This window comes from Cyprinodon tularosa, unplaced genomic scaffold, assembly GCF_016077235.1.
Source record: "Cyprinodon tularosa strain WSP-4 unplaced genomic scaffold, ASM1607723v1 ctg37, whole genome shotgun sequence".
Lineage (NCBI taxonomy): Eukaryota > Metazoa > Chordata > Actinopteri > Cyprinodontiformes > Cyprinodontidae > Cyprinodon > Cyprinodon tularosa.
In genome coordinates this window covers 682,492-710,410 of record NW_024039085.1, presented here as the reverse complement: position 1 = coordinate 710,410, position 27,919 = coordinate 682,492, and the positions used below count along the sequence as shown (strand labels likewise).

General features: G+C 38.5%; 1 protein-coding gene across 2 annotated transcripts; it reads right to left on the bottom strand.

Moving 5' to 3' along the window:
- Nucleotides 1-92: 92 nt before the first annotated feature.
- On the bottom strand, nucleotides 93-27,919 carry LOC119790760 (canalicular multispecific organic anion transporter 1-like). Of its 2 annotated transcripts, XM_038296474.1 has the most exons (32): nucleotides 27,771-27,919; nucleotides 26,426-26,602; nucleotides 26,192-26,329; nucleotides 25,955-26,095; nucleotides 25,728-25,850; nucleotides 25,570-25,625; nucleotides 25,208-25,454; nucleotides 24,901-25,076; nucleotides 24,306-24,483; nucleotides 21,013-21,267; nucleotides 20,549-20,614; nucleotides 20,302-20,439; nucleotides 20,064-20,210; nucleotides 19,895-19,979; nucleotides 19,710-19,776; nucleotides 19,470-19,596; nucleotides 17,718-17,894; nucleotides 17,449-17,616; nucleotides 17,110-17,293; nucleotides 16,886-17,027; nucleotides 16,215-16,308; nucleotides 12,071-12,290; nucleotides 11,225-11,379; nucleotides 10,028-10,183; nucleotides 8,473-8,672; nucleotides 4,629-4,755; nucleotides 4,419-4,520; nucleotides 3,162-3,305; nucleotides 2,695-2,853; nucleotides 2,449-2,615; nucleotides 1,298-1,492; nucleotides 93-1,169 (listed from the first exon to the last, which is right to left on the bottom strand). In XM_038296474.1, the coding sequence occupies exons 1-32, from the start codon at nucleotides 27,813-27,815 to the stop codon at nucleotides 1,040-1,042; spliced, it is 4,686 nt and encodes a 1,561-aa protein (XP_038152402.1). In that variant the 5' UTR covers nucleotides 27,816-27,919; the 3' UTR covers nucleotides 93-1,039. The 2 variants fall into 2 exon arrangements, with proteins under 2 accessions (XP_038152402.1, XP_038152403.1); XM_038296475.1 differs by lacking the exons at nucleotides 25,570-25,625; nucleotides 25,728-25,850; nucleotides 25,955-26,095; ... (1 more) ...; nucleotides 26,426-26,602; nucleotides 27,771-27,919 and having other exon boundaries at nucleotides 24,901-25,129; nucleotides 25,208-25,350.

Here is a 27,919-nt window from a genome sequence, read left to right as displayed (position 1 = left end):
TAAGGGTTGTGGACTTATTGGAAAATCGCAAGTTACTAAAACATGTGTATCTTAGTTGCATAATGAGTTCAGCTAAAATGGGAAAAATTTGGTTAATGAATACATTTTATTCACAGTTTTCAATTACATTCACTTTAATTGCATCATTAACACATGGTACAATCCTTGTTAAAGGGTCTAATTTTGATGTAAGTACAGCAGGTCAATACAGTGGGAACAAACTCACTGCACACTAAGCAAACTAAGCAAACTACCAGGCTAAAATGGCCTAGACTATGAGACAACTTCAGAAAGGCATGGAAAACCATGGACAGAATGCAGGTCCATAGCAGGTTAACACAGAGACAAACATCAATGCATTCAGACACTCAGACCAAAGGGCACTTTAGATGAACAATCAACCTAACAAACTTAGATTACATTACAGACAATTCAATGAACTCATACAGTCTGATTGGTTAAAAAGTTTCTATATAAGGAAACTTGGCTAATTGCATCAAGTCATTGACTTTTCAGATCCGCTCTCTTATGACTATGAGCACCAGGATCCGCCTTACTCATATCTTAGAATCCAGAAAAGAATCTGATTTTTAGAAATTGACCATGACCCCCAACCTGACATGTGTAGGACTCAGGATTAGTACTCTAACAAATCATGAACTCTGACACAGATGTGATAGCAGCAGCTACGGGTGGATCCTTCTGTGCATTTTGGTTTAGCTGTGGGCTCGGTAGCTCTTGCTTTTGTCACAGCTATAAGTCTTAAAACCATAATACTGCAACAGGATTGACCAACCAGTTTTGGGTCAGCACCAAACAGCTGAAGCAGAATCTTTGTCTGTTTGTGAAGGCAGAAATACTGTGAGAATTCAACCTGCTGGCAACCCCCTTTGTAATATGAAGTATATTTAAACACTAGAAAGTGAAGAGTTAATTAAAAAAAAGTTATACAGTTTAAGTTTTTCAGCTATAATTATAAATTAAAGATGATTTTTGGCCCTGAAACAAAGCAAAGAAAAAACATACTTAGAAAAAATAGTTATAAAATTGTAAAGTTATTATGTGTTATCCCAGCATCCTTTGCCATTGAGTAAAAATGGCCTCGTTTTTCCATCAGATTGCTTGGAGAATCAAATTCCACAATTTGACCAGCATCAAGGACCATCACCCTGAGGAAAAGAAACATATTTTAACATCATGAACCTCTGAGAAGCTTCATTGCTGGCTGTGCAAAATAACCTGTTACAATGTAAATGGATCAGATGTTTGTCATCTCAGACGTTGTGCTCTGACTCACCTGGAGCTGTCCATGATGCTGTGCAGGCGGTGGGCAATGGTGAGCACCGTGCATTGGGAGAACTCCTTGCTGATGGTATTTTGAATCAGGTTGTCTGTTTCCAGGTCAATCGCTGCTGTAGCTTCATCCAGAATCAGGATCCGAGACTTTCTAAGCAGAGCTCGAGCCAGACACAGCAGCTGCCGCTGTCCAACACTGGAAAAAGTGATTTAGCTGTTACAAATGCTGGTTTCAGAGATACATTTTAAGGAGAAACCATTCATCCAAACCAACCTGACTCTATAACTTCTTTGCTACTTTTGGGATCAACCACTGTCATCATTCATGTTGAACTGTAAAGTGCCTGGAGATGACGAATTGTGAATTGGCGCGATATAAATAAACTGAATTGAATTTAGGCTGGGGACTTAAGGTCGATCCAAAAATTTTTCAGATTTGAACTTTGTAATGTTTCAGACCATTTTCCTGCTGCAGAGCGACAGTAAGTTTGAGTTTAAGGTCACTGATGGTTGGAAATTCATTTTTCATTTTTTTCTCAAAAATGCAGAGGAATATTTTTTTGATAGAAAACCAAAAACAGACTACATCGGTAAGGGGAAAATACATTTTATGTACATTTCTGTTAAAATACAGTAGTCTAAAATGACAAAAATACAAAAAGGAACAGCCCCCACTAATATTAACAACACGGTCACAAGATAATTATTTAAATAAATAATTCAATGCAAATATTTTCTGATTTGAAACTTATTCTGATTCATAAGTTTACATGTTTTGAAGACCCTATATGGGATTTTATATTATCTACTGCTTCTTTCTGTATGTCTGCTTCTTCCTCATCAAACCCTGGTTGGCATCAGTAGATGGCTGCGCACACTGAGCCTGTTAATGCTGGAGGTTTCTTCCTGTTGAAAGGGAGTTTTTGTCTTCACTGTCGCTGCATGCATGTGTGGTGTGAGTGATTGCTAAAGAGTCATCCACAAAATGCTACAAAATCCTCGCTTTAAGCTCATCCAGGACTCTTGAAAGTCACTGACTGGATGCAATCAACTTGCTGTCCTAAACAGAAATTATTGACCCATCTGACTGTATTGTCTCTGTAAATACTAAATCTTTGAATTGCTAGAATTGTTTGAAATAATGCTGCACACCTGAGGTTTTCTCCTCCTTCTGCAACCTCATGCTGCAATCCTTCCTTGAGCCCAGTTACATAATCCTTCAGATGAGAGAGTTCCAGGACTCTCCACATGTCCTCATCACTGAATTTGTCAAATGGATCCAAGTTCTTCCTCAAAGTTCCAGAGAACAAGACTGGATCCTGCCCTCAGAGAATCAGAGAGACAAGTTAGTGGACTCATCAAAAGAGGATATCTTATCTGGCTTTTTTTTATGTTTACCTGTGGGATGATTGTGAGCCTCTTTCTTAGATCATGCAGCCCAATTGTGGAGATATCTAGACCATCAATGAGGATACGACCGTCAGCTGCTTCGATAATGCGAAACAGGCAGTTAGTCAAGCTTGATTTTCCAGCTCCAGTGCGACCAACTATACCAATCTGGAAGCAGAGAAGGAAATGTTATTGGAAAGTGTTGTTGTTTTTGTGGATACAGTTTGTAGGTCCATCTCTAAAACATTCGGAACACAATCAGAAGCTTGTAAGCTACAATGTAAACCATGTATAAGCTTTAAATATTTTACAAGGTCTATTATTATCTTTGCGAATATATAAAACATACAAACATATAAAAAGAAGAGCAAGTGGGATGAAACTTTTAAGTAAACTCCCCCCAAAAAATCTATTTAAACAATATCTTTACGTGCATACCTTGACAGTTCCAAATCGATAAAACTTAACAGACAGACCTTCTCTTTGCCGGCGATGTCACAGGTAATCCCTTTCAGGACCAGGTCCAGTTCAGGTCTGTAACGGACTTTATAGTCTACAAACTGGATCCTTCCTGCCTCGGGCCACTGCTCTGATGGTGTATGCTGAGTCACCCATGGAGCCTGTAGAAGAACAAGTTCATGGCAGAGTTCCCAAGTTGCGCTGTGATATCTGTCTTGCCCCAAGTCATTGTCTAATAGCTCTTTCCCATTGGTAAAAACTCACTATTCACCTCGTTTTGGTTCATATCAACCATTGTTACTCCAGGTGATTTTACATTACAATTAAGTACCAAGGAGCCCTAGTGTTGGTATGTGACACAAACAAAAAGCAGCAATGGAGGACCTTCTGTTCATTGTATAGCTTTCAGTCTGATTCAGTCAAAGCAGAGACAGCTGTGGGCATCAAGAAAACGCATTTGTTAAGTAGGAGAGAGGAAAGACATGGGGATGTTTCTAATGGCAGGATACCAGACAGACCACTTGTGTGAGCTAATGCTACCTAATGCTAGCTCACTATATGATCATATACACAATAAGCCCAGTGTACAACTATTTAATAGCTTAATATCTTATATCATGTAGGTAACTTAAAAGCCGAAAAAGGAGTCTAGCTGTATGGAAACAGACTGAATTTGCATTTTCAAATTTTACATTTTCTATGTGGTACGATAATGTTGGACACAAAAGTAAATATAGGGGCGTGCAGTTGCTGCAGTGGGTAGCGCGCTCGACCCATGTACAGAGGCCTTAGTCGTCGATGTGGCCAACCTGGGTTCAAATCAGACCTGTGGTCCTTTGCCCAATGTCTCTCTCTCTCTCTCTCTTTCTCAAGACACTAGTGCTGCAAAAAAGATTGAATGTATAAAGTAGAAATGTTTCTTCCAAGTTCCAAATGTTGTATAGCTTGTATTTAAAAAAAAACTTGAAGCGACAAAATACAGGCATCTGGAGTTGTTGATTCATTGATAAAGAGGAGTTTGCATCAATTCCACCAATTCAGGAACTTTGAGGGTTCGATTAACAATTGCAGTTTAAGCACCTAAAATATGTCACCAACCAAATTAGGAAATTGCCTTGCAGATTTCTGCACAGAAAAGAGAAAAAATTTACAAAAGAAATCAGGAAGAACTTTAACCTACCTAGATAAAATAAAAGGCCTATTTCAGCTATCAGAGGCTGATGTGCATATATTATTATTGTTATTAGCAGAGAACTGAATACAGGACAACTGACCTCATTCTCTTGTACAGAGTATTCACTGACTCTCTCCACACATACGATATTAGTCTCCAGCTCTGAGGTTATCCTCACCACCATGTTGAGGGTTAGAGTAACCTGGAAACAATGATAGTTAACAGAAATGTAACTTAAGACTTTACAATTACTCTTAATATAGTTACTCTTGCAGTTTCTTTGTTTTCTGATTAGGAGTGAGTGACTCACATTGAGAGCATATGATATAGAAAGACCAACAAGGCCACTATCAATGGTGTTTCTAGAAATGACAGCAAATAGTGCAGCAAAAAAGACCACGAGGTTTCCAAGAAACTGCAGACGGATGGCCATCCATCTGTTGAGAAAAAAAACAATACAGAGAATGTAAAGACATATTAATGCAGATTTTTATCTCCAGGCCTCATATAGTCCATGTGAAAATAACAAATTCTCCCTACAGTTTGGACCTGCATCATACATGAAATCTGGGTAGTTGTTTTTTTTTTTGAACAAACAGAATTTGCATTTTCTCACCTGTTATTTAACAGATTACAAAACCTATTTGTAAATACAAATGGAGACAGAATACAGCTTAAACAGGATTACTTAAAGGTATAGTAGAGGATTTTCACGAATTTTTGAAAAGACCCGCCCTCTCCACTTAAAAAAACGTATGCGAGAGCATTTGACCTTGTGCACGCTCTATTTGAAAGATTTGCAATGTTTCCACTAAGTAAGACTCACCACCATTAATACCGGGCATACACTGTACAATATTTTTACATCGTTGTACTCAGCTACAGCTCAAACTGTACGATGAAACTGCAGGGTTTTAAACTTCACAGATCACAATGTATGTTCTTACACTGTTCTTACACACTCTAACTGCCCACACTGCATGGCCGAAAAATACACGTCCCACTCAGTGCCAAGAAATGGCCAGGTCGGACTCTTCAATCTGGAAGAAGAATTTTGTTGTTTGCACAAGCACAATGCATGAGCTCCTGGTAAATCAGCTCATAGACACTTGTTACCCCTTGTATACTACATGAAGCAGGACGCGTGATGAGGTTGAAATTCGGTTAGACTGAAAAAATTCTCGCACGACTGGAAAATCGGGCGGAAAATGGGTAAAAAAAATTATACAGTGCATGGCCGCCTTAAGTGAAAAAAGGGACAAGTACGTAGGAAGGCCTTACATAAACAAATGACCAGAATGATTGACAATTAGGAGGACCATTTATTTTGATGATCCACCTGCAAAAAGAACATCCTCCCCTATATCTTTAATATATGATTTGATGTCCTGTGGGACCAGAGGTGGACCAGTGGTTACAATGCATATGATAACGCCATTTTGGCATTAATTCTCCCTCTTGAGACAATGGAGGATTTATGTAGATATAGGCTAGCCAGTGGTTTGACAGGACCACGATTATTATTCAATGACCAAAGAAAGGGAACAGATTTTAAGGCATTTCTGTTTGATGTTTTATAATGGGGAAGCTGGAGAATTAAAAAACAAATTAAGAACAAATCTGGCCTATTGTTCAGCACTTTGACATCAATTCTCAGTGCTAAACTGGAAAACAGGAAAAGTACTGTATATCAAAATAATCCCATGAGTTTTTCAAGTTATATATTTTATGATAATAATAATAATTATCAGCCCTCCCACTCCCACATTCAGCATATCACCTATATGTAGGCCAAACTCCGCCTTCTCAATCTAAATACCGTATTTTCACGACCATAAGGCGCACCGGACTAAAAGGCGCACTCTCAGTTATGTGTCCCATTTCTGTATTTAACACACACATAAGGCGCACCGGACTATAGGGTGCGTTTTTTATATACAGGTACATGTCCTCTACTACCTTTAAATACCTCTACTGCGTATTTAAAAATACAGCGGGGGAAAAACTGAGTATGACTGTGCTTTATTCATGTATTTATTACAAAGTATTAATCAAACCTGGCAGCTGGCCGTGAGACAGACACATCGCAGATGACACAGCGCTGTGATCACTCCTAAATTAACTTAAAATCCTGAAACCTGCCGACGGAATATGTTCGCTTTTATTACCGGTATCCTGGTGCCTGCAGCTAAAATTATTTAGATGAAAAACACCTGCCAGCAGCCGCGGTGAACAAAAGGATTTCTACTGTCGGTGCACCGCTGGTATGTGGGGGTCTGAGCGCCTCCGACAGAAATAGATAATCTGGATGAACTGACTGCAATTATGAAGTTTTCAGGTGGCCTTTCTCACTTAAAAACATATTAAAACTACTTTATTCCCACTGATCACAGCAAATATAGCTGCAAGATTTAGATTATTTAGATGAAAAAACACCTGCCAGCCACCGCGCTGAAGAGGAGGAGACGCGCTCAGAGGCTGCTGGTGAATTAAGCTTTCAGGTAGAAAAATAGAGCGGGAGCAAACCTGAGTATGATTGTGCTTTATTCATGTATTTATTACAAAGTATTAATCAAACCCATCAAAGTCATCATCCTCTGTTATCCTCAGCATTCCTCTGAATAAAACAGCTGCGCTAAATCAGACATGCCAGTTTCCCCTTCTTCGCTGTCAGAGTCACTTTCCGTGCAGCGCAGCTCCTCAGAAATAATGCCGGCTTTTGCGAAAGCTTGAACAACAGAGCCAGCAGACACAGTCCATCTACAATCCATCCGCAAACGGTGGCGTAACTTGCACGGCGCTGCCTTCCACTTATCCTGAAACTGTGGTCTCAGTCTGTCATCCATCGCTCCCACGCCGCTCGCAGCCTTACTGTGAACGGCCGCTCCACACCGATGTCAAGCGGTTGAAGTTCCTTTGTCAGACCCCCGGGATAACGGCGAGCACAGCGTTCATTTGATTCATCTTTTTTTCACATCGGCTGTGAGATGGGCACGCAGCGATGGTGATGCGTGGAAAAAAGCACCTGGTCTCCTCACATACACCTGCCTTTCATCATCTCCTCATTCATCCAGCCTTTTTCATTTGTGTTAATATCATGTCATCAGAGCGCTGTGTCTGTCTACTGTCAGCTCCCAGATCAGCTTCTCTGATTGGTTGATGCGGCGCGTCCAGCAGCAAAACTTCAATTTTTCCATCTGAGCAGCAGCAGCGCGTTGGCGGTGCGTCAGATGCTTAAACGCTCCCGACGTGCTGCACCAAAACGCGCTGCAGGACCTTTTGCTGCACCTATACGCGCTTCAACCATTGACTTTGCATGTAAACTCGCTGCTTCTGCTGCACCTGCTGGGTCCGGTTCACACCGATGTCGAGCGGTTGAACAGCGAGCACAGCGTTAATTTGTTTCCCCATGTTTTTCACATCAGCTGTGAGATGGGCACGCATGGAGTTACATATTAACAGCGATGGTGAGGGGTGGAAAAAAAAACACCTGGTCTCCTTACATTCAGCCACTCTTTCATCATCTCCTCAATGAGGTGGTCTCAAAAGTCGCAGTTACAACACACATAAGGCGCACCGCACCATAGGGCGCACCGCACATTTTGAGGAAAAAAAAAGACGTTTAAGTGCGCCTTATAGTCGTGAAAATACGGTAGGCCAATCACCTTAGCCTTCCAGAATAGGGAAAAAAAAAGAAAAGAACAAACTAAGGCAGCTATCACATACCGGTACATAATGAAAATACTCACATTCACTTCATATCAGGACAGCATCTTCTGTTTGTAAGTGCATCTTTACATTTCATCTTATTTTTTTCCTTAATGTTTCAACAAATCATACGTCATATCTTAATCCTACATTTCCTGTAAAAGAAAAGGGTCGGAGGTGGGCCTCCTCTTAACACAGGAAACAAGATGGCTGCCACACTCCCCTTTTTTTTTTTTACTGATACAAGATCTTCACCCAGGGACTCCACAATAAAAATAAGTGTAGGGAAATACAATTTTCTGAGGCCCCCGAAGTAACCCACGGTGCACATCCTGGCCCCTACTTTGATGCTCACAAAAGCCCAAGTTGGGCCCAAATAAGCATCTTTGCTGAGCCTCAGTAAAGTCAGATACACATGAGAAATGAGGGCTCCCCTCCATACTGACCTGTTTGACATGATCCTTGAATAGATGCTTTTCAGGTTTTCATCGATGGTTACTTCATTGTGTTTAAGAAACCGCTCTTGATGGTTGTAGGCTCTTATTACACTTAAACCCGATACAGTCTCACCAAAGTGAGCATATATAGGAGAGCGAGATATTGACTCCAGGCGACGTAATTGTCGGGAGGTTGCTATGTAGAATCGCTGGTCATTGACAGAGAGAAAAAAAATCAGATCATCAAAAATTTTCCCCAACTAGGGACCATCTGGCCTAGGCTATCAATGACAACATCTAAATATAAAGGTGAAACTTGATGAAGGTTAACTGTTGGATTTTAGCTTAACTCAAAACTAAACCAAGTCATTTTTTTATGTTCTATGTACCAAGACAGTAAGCAAAATAAGGAAATTCACCCATTTACAGTATCTGGCTCTTTTTGTTTAGAATAGAGCTTAGATTATTTTGCATAATTTCAGGCAAAATTTCATTTTACATTTGCACTTCATTACAATTGTAGAGCCAATTCTTTTTTACTTTTAGTTCAATTTCTACTTTACTTTTACCAGTCTTTTTTTAAACAGGTATCTGTAATTTCTTTTAAAGGAATAGTACACCCAAAACATGATTAGGCTTCATTTTCTACTCACCCCCATGCTGAACAACACTCTGGAGTACTTTTTTGATATCTCAAATGCATCTGGAGATCTGGGAGGCTTCTTGCTGTCTGCTGACATTCAAATAATGGAGGTCTACGGTGCCCGAGACAGAAAGGTCCATAAAAGTCCACAAAAAACGTGTCAATATTCCTCCATACTGCTCGTCCAAGGTATTCCAAGTGTCCTGAGTGGGTAGCATCCAGAATTTACTCGAAACGAAGTCATTTAGAATGTTTTTAGAGCATAAACAGTAGTGTATAGTATTTCCTGAAAGCGCGCGCCAGCGCGTTCACGAGCCTACGGAAGCCGGCAGACCAAACCAGCGCATTCAGCTCGGCAAAGAACTCATGCTCTTCCTCAACACTGAAGTCCTCAGACATTTTTCTTTCGTTGTTTCTTTCTTTGCACAGGTAAACAGCACATTTCTTCTTCTACGCTTGCATTATTGGCAGAGCAGACGCTGAATGCGCACTTTCATCTGGTTTGGTCTGCCGGCTTCCGTAGGCTCGCGAACGCGCTGGCGCGCGCTTTCAGGAAATACTATACACTACTGTTTATGCTTTAAAAACATTCTAAATGACTTCGTTTCGAGTAAATTCTGGATGCTACCCACTCAGGACACTTGGAATACATTGGACGAGCAGTATGGAGGAATATTGACACGTTTTTGTGGACTTTTATGGACCTTTCTGTCTCGGTCACCATAGACCTCCATTATTTGAATGTCAGCAGACAGCAAGAAGCCTCCCAGATCTCCAGATGCATTTGAGATATCAAAAAAGTACTCCAGAGTGTTGTTCAGCATGGGGGTGAGTAGAAAATGAAGGCTAATCATGTTTTGGGTGTACTATTCCTTTAAGTTAAAAATGTACATAATTTTGACACATGTTGTGGTTATTCACCTGTACAAAGAAGTAGATCACAGCTAGAGGAATGATGACAACGATAAAGAAAGGAGTGGAAAGACAGAGGATAATCAGCGTCCCCAGTATACCCAGAAGACACATGATCCAGGAGCTGAAAAGCTTTGGAATGGCCTCATCTATTGTGAATATGTCCTGCATGAACAGTAAAAGAAAGTTTGCATTTTACAGTTCCAACAACAAATTGAAAACATTATAGGAATAGTACACCCAAAACATGATTAGCCTTCATTTTCTACTCACCCCCATGCTGAACAACACTCTGGAGTACTTTTTTGATATCTCAAATGCATCTGGAGATCTGGGAGGCTTCTTGCTGTCTGCTGGCATTCAAATAATGGAGGTCTATGGTGACCGAGACAGAAAGGTCCATAAAAGTCCACAAAAAACGTGTCAATATTCCTCCATACTGCTCGTCCAATGTATTCCAAGTGTCCTGAGTGGGTAGCATCCAGAATTTACTCGAAACGAAGTCATTTAGAATGTTTTTAGAGCATAAACAGTAGTGTATAGGATTTCCTAAAAGCGTGCACCTGCCAGTTCACGAGCCTACGGAAACCGCGGCAGACCAAACCAGATGAAAGTGCGCATTCAGCTCGGCAAAGAACTCATGCTCTTCCTCAACACTGAAGTCCTCAGACATTTTTCTTTCGTTGTTTCTTTCTTTGCACAGGTAAACAGCACATTTCTTCTTCTACGCTTGCATTATCAAGAGCAGACGCTGAATGCGCACTTTCATCTGGTTTGGTCTGCCGCAGTTTCCGTAGGCTCGCTTTTAGGAAATCCTATAAACCACTGTTTATGCTCTAAAAACATTCTAAATGACCTTGTTTCAAGTAAATTATGGATGCTACCAACTCAGGACACTTGGAATACATTGGACGAGCAGTATGGAGGAATATTGACACGTTTTTTGTGGACTTTTATGGACCTTTCTGCCTCAGGCACCATAGACCTCCATTATTTGAATGTCAGCAGACAGCAAGAAGCCTCCCAGATCTCCAGATGCATTTGCGATATCAAAAAAGTACTCCAGAGTTTTGTTCAGCATGGGGGTGAGTAGAAAATGAAGGCTAATCATGTTTTGGGTGTACTATTCCTTTAACAATAAAATGGGATTTATATGTTTTTATATCACATACTAAAAGAATTACAGAGGAAAACATTAAACCATACCTTTGCAAATCGATTAAGGATTCTTCCGACAGGTGTGGTGTCAAAAAAAACCATGGGAACTCTTAGGATGTTGTTAAGTAGTCGCAAATGTAGAATTTGAGATGCGTTGACTGCAGCATTGGCCAAGAGCAGTGTACCAAGGAAAACAAATAACCCTAAAAACAGTTTAATATGAAGGTGTACAGTGAAAAATCATTTCAATTTAGCAAAAACGTAAAATTTTGGTTAGAAATTAATTAAAGACATTCAGTTGAAGGTTTATGAGCCTTATGATGTTTAAGTGGTTTTAGGTCATATGCCTAAAATTAAGAAAATATCAAACATGTCATCCATTTACATTCAAAGAATTTTGTAATGACATTTTGAGAATCATAATTGAACGAAAGTTCATCACTTGTATCTAAAAAGGATTGAATAAATTATCTGGAAGCATGAAGTGTTACATCACTGTCATAAGTTTCCATCTTTTGCATTTGGTTTTCAAGGGTATTACGGATGGGTTAGGTAGCTGGAAGGAAAAGGAGAAACTGAATGTTTCTGCTTTTCCAACTGCTGGGCAGTTTAAGGCACTTTCATGAGGGTGATAGCTGCTATTGTTAAGACAGGATAATGACTATTCTCCTGTTGTGTAAACTGCTTCACATTTCATAGAAAAAATAGGGAGCTTCATCCATAGTTTCATTGGGACAGTCTGTAGTATGATTTATAAGCCCGGCTAAATTGTAAGGGGGAGGCAGTTTTTGCTGTGTGTGGTGCAAAAAAAAAGTGCATTTTGTTGTTACTGTAACCATGGAAGCTTTATCTTATCTATTAAATTAAATATTTTATAGAAAGAAATGTTGTTACCCTGTGCCATTCCAAGAGCACCAAATACCCCCACCCTGGTGTCTCTTTTCCAAGAAGGGTATGTCAGGTTGTAATAGTCCACTGCATCATTGGTCCAGTCACTCAGCCACAGGTTTTGACCAATGAAAGCAACACTCTGCGTAAAATAGATGAGGAGGATCCAAAGAGCATTTCCCCAGCCCATGGCCCGCACATACTGCAGATAGACTGAGAATTTAACCTGAATGTCAAACAAAAGACACAAGGGAAAAACTTACAAATGTTGTAGGTACACAGTATATTGCTAGGATAAAAGCAATTGTTTCCCCACAGATTTTTTTTAATTGTTTTTAGTCAAACTTATCTGTGTCTAATCATCAAACAATAGTAAAATCAGGGTTCGTACGGGTACTGGAAATCCTTGAAAATGCTTGAATTTTGACGTTGTGTTTTTAAGGTTTGAAAAGTGCTTATATTTTGGATGAAATGCTTGAAAATGCTTGAAATTGTAACTATTTCTTTCGCAACAAATACCTATCTAACTGAATCGTGTGTTTATTAAATGGAGAAATAAAATGTTTGAGAGCCCGAAAATGAAACCTGCTCGCTTATGTGTGACTGCGATCTGCCAGTCTATTTCCATGTGTGACTCCACCACCATGAAACCAGTACTGCACCATGCTGGGAGGTTGTCGTTTCAATGAACATTGGCTGGAAGATGAAAAATACAAATGGATTAAACGAGGATAAACCCCACGAGTTGCCTCTTGTAAAGTCTGCAAAAAAGATGTGCAGCTTTTCACAATGGGCGAGTCTGCGCTCTCGAGTCACATGAAGAGTAAGTCATAGACTTTTAAGTAAGCCAACTGAAGTAGCCTAGTGCATGTTAACGTTAGCGCCTATTTGTTTAGGCTAGTAACTGCTAGCTAGGAATTCACAGGCTAAGTTACTGAGTGACTGAAAGTACCGTGTGATAATGTAATGTTAGTATTGCAGTGTTTCCTGCAGCACTATCTTGGCAAGGCGGCCGCCTCGCCAAACTCACGCTACCCCCTCGCCACGTTCCAAAAAACAAAAAAAAAAAAAAAACGAAGTTTTAATTCATATCCAGGCACAGACCTTAAAACAGCATTGATAACTCTACGGCTGGGCTGATAATACTGAATTGCGACACCCTCTGGTCTGTTATATTACTACGCCATGGCAGAGGAGTAATATTTGATAATATTTGATCATCCGAGGAGACGTGTGGGGGGGGGGGGACGTGTTCGTCGTCTTCATCATCGGTGAACTATATGTGGAAAGGTAAGTAGTTAATTAAAACTGATTATAGAAATTTTGTCATCCACGCAAAACTGGTTCCGTAAGGTGCTGGAAAAAGTTTTTAAAATGGATCTTGAAAGTGCTTGAAAAGTGCTTGATTTTGACTTTGAAAAAGGTGTACGAACCCTGTAAAATGTAAATACAAAAAGTAGGTTGTAAATAATGTTTATCAAAAGTCGACAAGCTAACAAATCCTCCTGTGTCCGTGGCTCCTGAACTCCACTCCACCCGGGCCTGCAATGAATTTGCTAATTTCTTTATTGAGAAAGTCCTAAAGATCAGAGGATCAGTTTATACATCCATATCAAGTTCAGTACCAAAGTTGTCTCCAACTGGAATTGATCTTGACCAAATGTCCCAATTCAGCCAAATAAACTATAAAAGCTTAGAGGAAATCATTCAGCAGCTAAGTTCCTCCTCCTGCTGCCTTGATGTTCTACCCACAGCTTTCTTTAAGAAAGTTTTGCCTGTCATAGCATCTGATTTGACTCAGATAATAAACACGTCCCTTCTGTCAGGTGTTTTCCCGCAGTCCCTAAAAACAGCAAATATCAAACCACTGCTGAAAAAGAACAGTTTAGACAAACTACTACTCCAGAACTACAGGCCCATATCAAACCTCCCCTTTATCAGTAAGATTATTGAAAAAGCAGTGTTTCAACAGTTAAACACTTTCTTAGATATGACCAGCCGCTTTGACGTGTTCCAGTCAGGTTTCCGTGCTCACCACAGTACAGAGACCGCCCTTATCAAGGTGTTTAATGACATCCGTATAAATACAGACTGCGGAAGAACCACAGTGCTGGTATTATTGGACCTCAGTGCAGCATTCGATACTGTAGATCACTCCATCCTGTTAGAGCGCCTGGAAAACTGGGTCGGCCTCTCTGGTACAGCTCTCAACTGGTTTAAATCATACCTAAAGGACAGGGACTTTTTTGTGTCAGTAGGGAACTTTACATCAGAGATGACAAAAATCACATGTGGGGTTCCCCAAGGGTCCATTCTGGGTCCCCTCCTATTCAATATCTACATGCTCCCTCTTGCTCAGTTAATAAAAAACAACATCAGCTACCATAACTATGCAGACGACACACAGCTTTACATCACCATGTCACCAGGTGACTATGAACCAATTCAAGCACTGAGGAAATGCTTAGAAGAAATCAATGCCTGGATGTGCCATAATTTTCTTCAACTGAATAAAAACAAAACTGAAGTAATAATCTTTGGACCAATAGAGGAGAGATCTAAAGTTAGCACACAGCTGCAGTCGCTTCAGCTAGTAACCACTGATCAGGCCCGAAGTCTAGGTGTAGTGCTGTATTCAGACTTGAACCTCCAAAAGCATTGAAAGACAATTACAAGGTCGGCTTTCTATCACCTGAAGAACATTTCCAGGATTAAAGGACTAATGTCTCAGCATGATCTGGAAAAACTAATCCATGCGTTTATTTTTAGTCAAATTGATTACTGCAACGGTGTCTTCACAGGTCTGCCTAAAAAGTGGATCAGACAGCTGCAGCTGATCCAGAACGCTGCTGCCCGTGTCCTCACTAAGACAAAGAAAGTAGAGCACATCACCCCAGTTCTAAAGTCCTTACACTGGCTCCCTGTATCTCAGAGAATAGACTTTAAAATACTTCTGTTAGTCTATAAATCTCTGAATGGCTTAGCACCTAAATACATCACAGACTTGCTATCAGTGTATCAACCCTCCAGACCACTCAGGTCTTCTGGCTCCAGCCTGCTCTGCATACCTAGAACCAGAACTAAACATGGAGAAGCAGCATTTAGTTCCTATGCTCCACTTATCTGGAACAAACTTCCAGAAAACTGTAAAAGTGCAGAAAGCCTGAATTCCTTTAAATCAAGACCAAAAACACATTTGTTTAGGATTGCCTTTGACTGTTCTAGTTAAACAGTTCAACAAAAACATGTTTTCTTTAATCCAACTGTTTTTAATATTCTTTTTTTGTTTCTGCATTTTTTATTTTATTTTATTTGTTTTTTATTTTTTCCTACTTGCTTTGATTCTGTTTTATCTTCCTGTATTTTAATCATGTAAAGCACTTTGCATTGTCTTTGTACTGAATTGTGCTATACAAATAAATTTGCCTTGCCTTGCCTTGCCTTGCCAAGATGAAGAAGTTATTACCTTTAAACCAATTAAAATAATTACCAATATTTATGTGTGCCGATGTGAAAAATAATTAGCTTTGTGATTACAGCCATCAAAAACTTCCTTTTATTTTGCAATAAAAATAATTTTTGCCATAATCTTCATTGCAGAACTGCATTAATCCGAAGTTACTGAAGCATATATTAAAAGCCTTTTCTGAAACGACAGCATCTGAATTGAAATTAAATCCAGAATTCAGTCTAATTAAGCATGGAGACAGACTGAAACTTAATGTCATGTTGTACAGGACCTGAGGCAGAAAAGTAATCCATTATTATTTTTATTTTTTACCTAATACTTGAGTTTTCAAACAATTAGCATTTAGTCAGTGAGCTAGACTCGCTTTGTCCATCTTTTTAGCTCCAACTAGATCCTTGATGTTTGCAGTATTTAAGTTATCTTATGTTTGTGTCCTTATTAGGGGTTTCTGTGTTTATGATATATCACTTATCTACAAGACATTTGCTAATAATACAAATAAATTATGCCATACTGGATAAGCTATAAATAAAACAAGGACACTAAAGCAGATTTAGCTGCTAACGGTTTAGGCAGGTGTCATTATGAACTTAAAAAAAGGAGTCAGTGGAGGTTAGTGTAGAAATACACAAATACAAACATCCTTAAAATATAGTAGAATTAGGTTTACAGCACTTATACCTGCCCTGTTTCCATTGTCTCCTTCTCAATTAGCCTCTGGCCTTTCATTGTGTTTTCAGGTGTTTTTAAACTTCTGTTTTTCCTTAATCTGAAACTGCAAAATGGAAAGAAGAATAAACACAACATCATAACCATCAACAACTTAAATATAGTCATACACACTCCGCTTTGTTTTTAAAAGATATCAATATAAAAAATATTACTGCGGATGTCTGGGGGACAGTGATTCACCCACATGTTATGAATGCTGGAGTACCATAAATTATAAATTATGAACAGTTTAGTTTGTGCCTTCATATTGTTTGCCCATAGGAAGACGTTACTTAGATATAACCTAAAGGAATATCTTCAGAACAGTTCCAAATGATACAAACTCATAAGGGTGAGTAGAACATGATGTAATAACGTAAAATCAAGGGCCCAATGTAAAAAAAAACAGCGTTCCCCTTAAAACTGGGCCAAGAACCTTGTCAAGGCCTTGGGATCTGTGACAAGTAATTCCACAGTTTTTAAACATAATTGCTGTCTTAAGAGCTAACTATAATGAGGCTCAACACTGAGATGTGAGACCATCATAGTCGTTGCTCTGTCTTACCGATATTATCCAAATTAAAATAATTTACAGTGTGGACAGTCATTCTTAGCTTTTTTACATTAAAGTTGAATCAAACCTGCTTCTTTTTCCTCTCTGATTCCGTTTGATGCTGTTTTCTCTCCTTAGTGCAAGAGAAACACGATCCTCCAAACGGAAGACTGGCTGACTCTCCTCTGTGTCAGGGCAGAGCTCAGAGTCTTCTGTATCAAGATGTTCCTCTTGACGGGGTATGATCAAACATTTATATTATCTTGTCTATTTTTTACATTGCTGATATAGGATGAAAATTCATGTGGTTACCTTCCTCTGAACTTCTGTCATTACTTTGCTCTTTGGCATATGCATCTAGAAATTCAGAGAAAACTCCTTTAGAGGCACGGAGGATCTGGTAGGATCCAACTTCGGAAACTTGTCCATTCACCATAACCACAACTTCATCTACGTAAGGAAGGAAACTGACACCATGTGTTACCAAGATACGAGTCTGTGAAGACAAAAGTACATTCCGTAACAAGTCTGCATACTTAACCACTTCGGTATTTACCGGTAGATTAATATGATGGAGATGTTACACAGTTCAGACACCAACTTATCTTCTGAGGTATATAGTAGAAAAATATAGTACATTGAACATTTAACCTTGTTTTTAAGAAGTCCGTTGGGTCCAATAACTTTATCAAACAGATGCTTTCCAACATGAGAGTCCACAGCAGAGAGGGGGTCATCTAATAGAAAAACATCAGCCTCACTGTAAACTGCTCTGGCCAAGCTGACACGCTGTTTCTGACCTCCTGAAAGGTTGATACCCTAAGAATAAATCCACAGCATATGACAGCCATTTAAAATACAACTGTGCTGACAATTCTAACATTGTTTAAATTCTAATTTAAAAAAAATTAAAAACTTGCCTTTTCTCCAATCTCAGTAAGGTCTCTTGCAGGAAGCAGCTTAAGGTCAGGGCCAAGAGCACAGGCCTCCAGTACCTCCTGAAATCTCCTTTCTTCATAGGGAGAGCCAAACAAGATGTTATCACGCAGAGTGGTGTTTTGGATCCAGGCTTGCTGTGGTACAAATGCAAGGGAGCCCTGAGTGGAAAAAGAAAAAAAAATCAAAACAAAAAAACTTAATATTTGCCCATAGACTGCTGAAGATGGAAAGATTGGATAAGGAGAAGATGGATAGATGGAGTTCTGTAAACATCTCAGAAAGATTTTGCCAAATTATCCATGTATTATGGAAATGGATATTTATTGTAAATGTTGTGTATTGCATGTGCTTAATAATTTACCTTTCTTTTGGATTAAGTAACCAACATTTGTTGGTCTGTACACTCTTAGGTCAATCACTAATTAAAGTGTCGTACTACAGCCTGTAATCTCATAGTTCTTCCATAATAGGTAGACTAATACATTGCTATTGCCTTTCCTATGTGAGCAGTTTACTACCTGCCAATTTATTTCCACTTATAGCAGTAGATGGATTGCCACCTTGAAAGCCACCATAGCTTTTTACCTGACTACTGTCATCCACTGTAGTTTTCACCAGACTGTAGCAAAAAACTAACTTTTATGTCTGCCTTATTCATTTTATTTTATTATTATTTTTTTTTTCTTTAACCTTTATTTAACCAGGAAGTCCCTTGAGATTGAAATCTCTTTTTCGAGGGAGACCTGGCCAAGATGGCACACCAGTTCAATTAGATTGAATTGAATTAATTTGATTTGTAGTATTCTTATAATGAGCCAATCCTGATCATTTTTCTGAGTGACACCCAAGGTAACCCAGGCATTATAGAAAGATATTCAGGTAAAACATTGCAGTCTTCAGTAGCCTACCAACCAACATTTATATTCATTATTTGGAAGAAAATTAGCAATTAAAATAACTACAATTATTTCACCTTAAAGAGAAATTAAGCTTTTACCATTAAAAATCTTTAAAATAGCCTCTTTTTTACCATATATTATTTTTGTCTATACAGTAAACTAGTAGAAGATTCTGCAGTTCTGTATTTTGGCCACGGGTAGCAGTATCATTAGAAAACTCCAGAATGCCTCTTTAAAGCTACAGTGTGTAATTTTCAGCGACATCTAACGCCCAGTCTGCAGACCGCAGCAACATGAACATCTCCCCCCCACCGCTTCTCCCCCCCAACAGTACGGCGAGCGTTACGGGACAAAATGTCTTCCACGACGTCCGCATCACCTACCTTCTCAAGTGATGAGGTTTGTTTACATAGATAATTTTACAGATAGTATTTCATTAGTCTACTGCCATCTACAGTATTGTTCAGTACCGTCTCAGTTCATCTCTCTCAACTTGCCGTAGTTACTTTCGAGCGTAATGGGCGATCTCGCAATCGCTAGTTTGTTGGCTCTACGCTGCCGTAGTGCAAAGATGTCTGCCTCCATGGCTGCGAGACCTGCTCCTATGTAATTATAAATAACGAATTCTAAGGCAACGCAAATATTAAGGCTAAGAGGCTGAGCTCGTAGATGATGATAAATAACATAGTTATGTATAATATATTACATTTCTGACAGTATATCCCTGTAATTATTACAAACTGTAGCTTTAAGTAATAGAATAGGAAAAAAAAACTTTATTGTCGAAAAATGGGGAAATTGGGGTGCGACATGAAGACAGGAACAAAGTATTACCTGGATGTTAATGAAACCTTTGGTGCAATGCATCTCTCCCAAGAGAGCTGACAAAAGTGAGGATTTTCCTGAGCCCACTGCTCCTACTATAGCCACCAGCCCACCAGGCTTAATGTCCAGTGACACGCTAAGAAAGAAGATAAAGTAAAGTAGCACCACAATATACAGTAGCTTTCAAGCCTTTTTTGGCAATATGCTATAAAATTCATGAGAACAGCTTTTAAACTTAACACAACATACTTTTTAAGTAGAGGCTCAGAGTCTTTTTCCCAGGCAAAGGAACCATCACATATGCTGACAGCAGAGTCTTGCAGAACAAAGATATAGATACAGATTAAAAGGAATCACCTAGTCATATTCCCATACCATTTAGTGATCGTTATTGCCTACATCACACATTAATGAGTGAATAATGAGTAACTTACTAAAACTAGGGTCATGACGCACAATGTCATTGCGAAGATCATCTCCTCCAAGAAACCTCTCTAGTCTCTTTTTGGATACTATTGTCTAAAGTGTAAAAAAAAAAAAGGTTATAAAAGGTTTTATTTCAACTCTTACTTGTGCTTATGAACCACTTGCAACATTATTTACTTGCACAATGGAAGCAATGAGCATTGGAAGCATGCTTAGTGGATTTCTAAGGATGTTGAATAGAGAGATTGAAGTGAAGGCTTTCTCAGCAGTTAGCATGTTGTCTGAGCTCACAGCAACGAACACAGCAAACGTAGCGAGAGAAACCTGAACTCCCCCCCAAAAAAGAGAGCAAACGTTAACAAAAAACATCATGGACCATAACAGGCCTTTTTCACTTTGCAGATATCTAACTCACCAGAGCTGGGGCACAGTTGGAGATGAAGGTTGAGAAGGATGTTAGATAGGCAAACTTCCTCATCACCTTCAGTTCTTCTCCTCTGATATCTTCAACTTGGGTCTGGAAAGATGGCTCCCATGCAAACAGTTTAATTGTCTGAAAATAGATGAAGGATGAAGAGGACCTAGATAGACTATACCAGAGTATCTAAATCTGTCAGTAAGGGCACAGCAGATCTGAAAACATTATTATAAAAGCAGAATACCTTGATTCCATTGAGCAATTCATTCATTATTTTCAACCTCTTGTCTTTGGACTTCATGTTTTCTGTCTGAAAGCAGATCAAATATACCACTTAAGCTGGAATCAGAATCAATTTGTGAAGTAAGCTGAACATCTACAGATAGCACCATTAAACTAAGAATCGGTGCCAAAGAACCTAATTACAATAGGCTTTATCTCCTTTAGATTTTTTGGGAGATTTGGATGCAGAGGAAAAACAGAAAGAGACTCCATACAGTTTTTTTCTATTGTTCCATAGAAACCCTTATTACTTACAGCGTATCTTGAAAGTATTCACTTTTACCACATTTAATTACCTTACAGCTTCTGCCAAATAGTATTGAATTAAACTTAACTCATACGTTTACACACAATAATCCATTAGGCTATGTCATGAGGAAAAAGCCACCAGCTACATTTATATTAAATACCAAGAATATGAGTGACCTGAAGGTTTTTGGCCTTGGTAGCCAGCAGTCCATTAATTGGCACCAACAACACCATTACTGCAAGCCCCGCCAGTGTTGAAGGTCCCAATTCCATCCACAAGAAAACAATGGACACAATGATCTGCAGAGGGCAGGACCACAGCAGGTGGATAAAGTTGGTCACTTCGTTAAAGCGCTGGGTATCTGCTGACATGAGGTTCACTGTTTCCCCGACTGTTGACTCTTTACGGTTATCATTGGACATCACCAATGCCTTTGAAAAGAGATGAAGATGATGACAAAGAAAGATAAGAGGGCAATGGAAAACATTTTTATTTTAAAGCTTTAAATGAAAAGTGCATAGAAGAATAAAACTATGCTTTTCATTTATATTCATCCAAATGTATAATCATTTTATCTATTTATATCTCTCTGTCTATCTGTTGTGTCACAACCATGACATTCATTTTGAACGTTGGTGGAACAGGATCTAGGTTCGCTTTGCAGACTAGCTGCCTTCTAAGCATGACACTACCAAAAGGACAGCGCTTCAAAGAGCATCTGAGCCCCCCTGCAGAACTTGCTATAAAGCTTTAGCACTCTAAATTCTCTCCCTTCCCCCGTGGATCCTGCTAAGCATTTTGGATTTCTGCTTTTATTTTTTTGGTTTTCTGTTTTACTGTGTTTTAAAAGTAGCTAATGCATGCTGACCGCACGATAGCGGTATCAAATGCTTAAATATTTGAAACTATTATTTATAAATTAGGCCTATAAGGTTATGAAAAGAGCAAATTTTAATAAGGATTTAAATATACGTTGACCAGACGTCCCAGATTTCCAGAGACAGTCGCCGTTTTGCACCACCTATCCCCAGATAAAGCTGTCCCCGAAAACATGGCTTCAATTTGTTTGCCTTGCTAAAAATGATGACCCAAAATCAGAGATGGCAAAAGTACTCACTTTCTGTACTTGAGTAAAAGTACAGATACTTGTGTTAAAAAATACTCTGGTAAAAGTGGAAGTACTGATTAAACTTCTTTACTCAAGTAAAGGTAACAAAGTACAGGCTTGTTAATTTACTTAAAGTATAAAAGTAAAAGTAGAAACCACATTTTTCATGCCGTTGCCTACATTTTAAATGGATGTCTGCCAATAGAACTAGATCTCCGTTGTGTTCATTTTCAATCATCTCGTCGTCCATACTACTATGCTAACGCCACCGCTACCAAGCTGCAATGATTTGCCACGAATGAATACCGCCAAATCTGTAGATTCATCTTGTAGTGGTGTGTCAAATGCAACGTAGATTCCCATCCAATTAGATTGAATTTGGTATTGATGACGTAAAAAATAATAACGGTAACTCCACTGAAATGATTCAAAACTAAAGTAACGAGCCAATTTTTTTAAATGTAAGGAGTAAAAAGTACAGATATTTGTGTAAAAATGTAAGGAGTAGAAGTAAAAAGTCGGCATAAAAATAAGTAGTAAAGTAAAAATATCAGAAAAATCTACTTGAGTACAGTAACAAAGTATTTGTACTTCGTTACTTCCCATCTCTGCCCAAAATGTAACATAAACCAAGATAATCAACAAAAATTAGACCATGGGTTGGAGCTGGCATAAGCAAAAGAGACTCAGATAAAATGCAACAGAATGATCGAAAACTCCTGGCACAGTGGTTCTTCAGGGATCAACAAGAGTTCTTCTAAAGATGGTTTTGAACTAATTGATGACCATAAGTTTATATTTTAGGACAGTTAGACGTTTTAAGAAGAGTTGGTAAAAGCTGTTTTGATGATTTATGGTTGTGATTTATGAACATAGACTTCCAGGTTTAGGTGTGCTTTTCTACTACTCAGTTTGGATATCTGATATAGTTCCTCATGAAACACATTAGAGGCAATAACAGGAAAACTGTAGCTACAAATATTGTGGTAATGAGCATTTTTAGTGTTAAATCAGGTGACATGATAATAATAATATGCATGATGGGATTATAACCGAATAACTTCTAATAGTTATGTGAAACAGCTGCTCAGTGGTGCAGTGGGTAGCACTGAATCGAATCAAACCCAGAAGGTTCTGGGTTCGATTCCCGGCGCAGGGTCTTTCTGCATGGAGATGCATGTTCTCCCTGAGCATGCGTGGGTTCTCTCTGGGTACTCCGGTTTCCTCCCACAGTCCAAAAACATGACTGTTATGTTAATTGGCTTCTCTACAGTCCCCTTAGGTGTGAGTGTGTGTGAATGGTTGTTTGTCTCTGTGTTGCCCTGCAATGGACTGACGACCTGTCCAGGGTGTACCCTGCCTCACGCCCAAATTACTGCTGGAGATAGGCACCAGCACCCCTTGCGACCCCACTTGGGATAAGCGTGTTAAAAAATAGATGGATGGATGGACAGCTGTGTAAAACAAAAATCTTATTTCAACAATTAAATTGTAAGTTTTCATGTTGTACATTCTAATATGTTTTTTTGAAGGGATTGTGATTATATTATGTAACTGTTTTAGAATAGTGTCAGATTGATAGAAGAGGAGAGTAAAAAGATATGGACACTGATAGAAAGAAGACTGAATGAGAGCAGAGGAACATAGGAACACTGATCAAAGAACAGTTAAACAGAAGGGAGAAAAAATCAACTTAGAAGAATAAAACAGAGGGCAGGCAAAACTCAAAAGAGGGCTTGAAAGAAAAGGACCTAATTAACTGAGCACATAGCCCATTAGTGGGAGAAATTCATCTGCTTCGTTATGATGCAGACAGTTTTTCCTTTTCCTCATGTCACTCACCCCTTAGGGGGCAGCAGAGCTCTCTAGGCTCCACAAAATTGAAAAAGCCCTGTTAACCACCCTTGACCCCTCTAGTGCCACCCCCACACTTTTTCCTGAACCCAGAGACACTTCTAGTTTTTTTTTAATTATCAATACAAGATAATATGAGCTAAATTGATTATTAGATCATATTATCAATTATTAGCTAGAAATGTCCTCCGATTGGATTTCAGAAATTCCCAGTCACAATATTGGTTGCAAAAAATTCTGTTCTTAGTTTTGGCAAATCGTTCAGCCCCAGATTTAAGTTGGTTAAACTTTGATCTGTCATTCTAACTCAGAGCTAATTAGACATGTTTTCACAGGAAAAAGACGGACAGTCCTAATCTTTATGACTGAAAACTAAGTAACATAAAGTCATAAAAGGGTAAAGTTACAACATATATCTAAAGAATGATGCTTTGGCTTCATTTTGCAAACCTTCACTACTCTAGTATAAGACTTTGCAAATGCAGGTTTTTGTGTTATAATTGTTACCTTTTTGTAAATCACAGCCATAAGTGCGGCTCGAACTTTCATCCCCAGAACGAAGCATCGTTTAACATACTGTTGCAAGAACAGAGATTGCAGTATAGCCACCACCAGCAGCAGCACTGCATACAAATATCCTTCCCAAGCATATCTGGATTTTTGCTTGGTGAAGGAGATCATCAACCTGAGCAAGAAAATAGAATATTAACCATCATGTATGATTATCATTACATTATACGACTGAATGTACTATTTTCTCTGTATACTTTCTTCTGAAGCTGACCTTTCATCAGTTGACATTTCAACAAATCAATGAGTAGTAAATGGTTAAACCCTGCAATATTTAGAATTTCACAAGGTCAGACTACAAAAACTGAAAAAAAAAACTATAAAGTGAAACATCTGTGATCTTTAAAAATGAAAAGCTGTTTGCTTTAGATAGTTTTAGTGGAAGACGCACAAAGTATATATATATATATATATAAAAACCTATACTAAAGTCTATTAAGATGCTATTCAGTTAGGATGTTAGGAGAGCAATTTAGCTACCGGTACTTGAATCAAAGGCCACCTGCACATTACTTCTAGAAACCTAACTTACTTTAGGAGTTGAGGACTAACAAATGCCAGAAGGTCCTGCAGAAGTTTGAAGAAGGCAGCTTCAAAGAGAATCCATTTAAATGTCTTGTAAATGGTGATAACCAGCCATGACTTTGGATAATCTATTTTCTTCTTGTTTTTCTCCTTTTTCTTCTTCTTTATATTATCTTTTTCCTCCTTATGTAAAATATGCAAGCACATTCTTTAAGGACACAACAAGATATGTGAACCTAAAAGAGAATCGGTATTGTTGTTGAAAATAAAATAAATGTTGAAAATAAAATTAATTGGGGAGAAAAATGCCTCACCATCATCAGCACCTCCTGACTTACACCTTTCCCCAGGCAATCGCTTAGAGAATCCTCCTTCACTTCTTTCTCTTGATTTTGGATCAGATTATTCTTTAACTTATTCTGTAATCGGATCCGAGCCAGACCCAACTCGTTCTGCATGTGATGATTAAAACGTTGGCCGATATAGGCGGTGTTGTCAACCTCATTCAGGTCCCACATGTCCTCCTGAACCAGGGGGGATTGATAGCCCTTCACCACCATGCTGGAAGATCAAGAAGAAGCCTTGGATTGCAGCACAAAATCAACTTTTCACTTTATTTATTTATTTATTTATTTATTTATTTATTTATTTATTTTTGTGGTGGGTGTTGATTTACCTGTTGAACCAGTTGAAAGTGATTCTGCTCATGAATGTTGCCCCTGCCTCTGGATTCTACAACATAAATAACAAAAGATATATATATAGCTACTAAGGAAGAATTATTTTTCAGTATACATTGGACTATTTCAAAGCAAAAATAACATAAAAAATGACCTTTTTTACAAGCTCCTTTGCATCTTGAGGGATGTCTGCCACAGCAGAGAGAATGAATGCAATCACCTCCAGTCCAAAGGAAATGTAGAAAAGAGAGAAACGAGGAATATCTTTGACCTCTCCCTGGGTGTGAAGAGATGTTTAAGGGAGGGGAAAAATGGTCTGTTTAATAGTGTGTCATTTAAACACAGAGAAAGTTTTCTGATCTATTGTTTAGACTCTCATACCAGCCTAAGAGCTTCCCGTAGGAGGGTCTGGAAAGGGAAAATGTCACACAGAACAAGGAGAAGCCAGAAAATGAAAAGAGAAGCAGAATCTACTGCTCTTTCCTTTCTCCTCAATCCTTCCTGACACAACAGCAGAAGGATCTTAAAAGGTAAAACATAAAAAACACAATAACAATGAATAATATTCACATCTTGGACATATTTGATCAATATTTGAATATAAAACCTAAACTTTACCCATGTGACAGCAAATAGGACCGGGTTTGTGTAGTATACAGCTGGACTTTTCTTTCCTGAACTGTTTGGACCAAAATCCTCTACTAACGTGACAGTCAGGCCTCCAATGGCCGTTAGGAACAACAAAATCACCACAAGCTGAAAAGAGGAGGGAAAAGTTCAGACTGATTGTTAAAATGCTTCCACCTAAGCATCACTTTTTAAAATAATAAGTGTGTTTTAATTATGCAATACCTGTTTGCAGAAGTAGAGCTTAGTCCAATGTTTTTTATTTACTTGTGATCTTCTGCATAGAGGCATGAGGTTCCATGGAGCACAGAGCCACATGAACCCCAGAGGGATCCAGACCAGAACTGTCTGTTCCACACAGATTGGCAGATCTGGGTCATCTCTGTCCAAATAGGATGCATTCTGGGGTTCAAACACAACCATATATGCATGCATCAAAATTATTTTACAACATTTTAGAAATGCTAAGATCACCTTCAGAAACAAGGACTTACAGCCAATTATAGTTATGTTAATGTTAGTAAAAAAAGAGGTGTTTCAAACAATGTTTATATTTAAATTGTATTTTTGGATGTAACTGCTTTTTTATTCATAAACATAGACATATTCCTAAATGAAGTCAGTCATATTCTAGCTATAACATTTAATGAGAGAATTACCAAAAAAAAAAATCACAAACGTTAATGTCAAACTAATGTTTAAATAAGGTGAACAGATTTCTGAAATCCAATCTGAGGACAGTTCCAGTTCATCGATAATATGAGCCAATAATAAACCCATTAAGTTATTTTTAAAAAATTTTCAGAAGAAGTTTGCTATTTCCTTAGATAAATGCCTTTTATTATTACAGATGAGAAATGATTGCTACAGTTGGTGAACATGTTAAATGATGTTCAGAAGCTTGTCTGCTGTGGCTTAGGGGTGCAAATGCATTACATCACTTTTTTCTTTAGCACTTTAAGATAGGCCACCTATTTCAGGCCCACTACAAATATTCTTTATTGTTTTCAATATTATTTCTTTCAATAATAATCATTTATACCTCCATCCCTGATGCTTTTAACCTTACCTTTCTTATCTGCCTATAGCACTCAGAATCTGATTATTTTAATAATTAGAACCAAAGTAGTTTTCACGTCTTAACATTAGCACAGCAATCTTTGTAGATAACCAGTAACATGCCCACTTATTGCACACACTAAAGGAAATTGCACATACAATTTAGCCGTTTCTGTTTTAGAAACTTTGAATATTAGGCCGTAGGTGTCTTAAATGTTAAAAGACCTGAAACAGTAATTTGAAGAGCCTTAAAAAAACTCTTGACTAAGCTTGTGCTCAAGAAAATGTATTTGAGTTTATACATTTAAAAAATGGCAACACAGTAGTAAATAACATGTTTAAATAACATGTTTAATATGTGCCAGGTTTTTCTCAACCTGATATTACCTGGAAAGAACTAATGAAAGACTGCATGTGATTTATTTTGAGGTAAAAAAAAAAAAAAAAAAAAAAAAAAAAAAAAAAGCAAATCCCTACACTTTTAAGCATCAAATCTGGGGGTTAAACTTACCCAAAAGACAGACCCGCAGTATTCTTCCAGAGCCGCAGCACACATGGTAGCTGTGTCTACTTCACTGATTTACTAACCAGACTGTTGTGACCTCTGCTCCACTGTGGACGCCACTACTTTGTCCCCCTACAGTGCAGAGACAATTACAG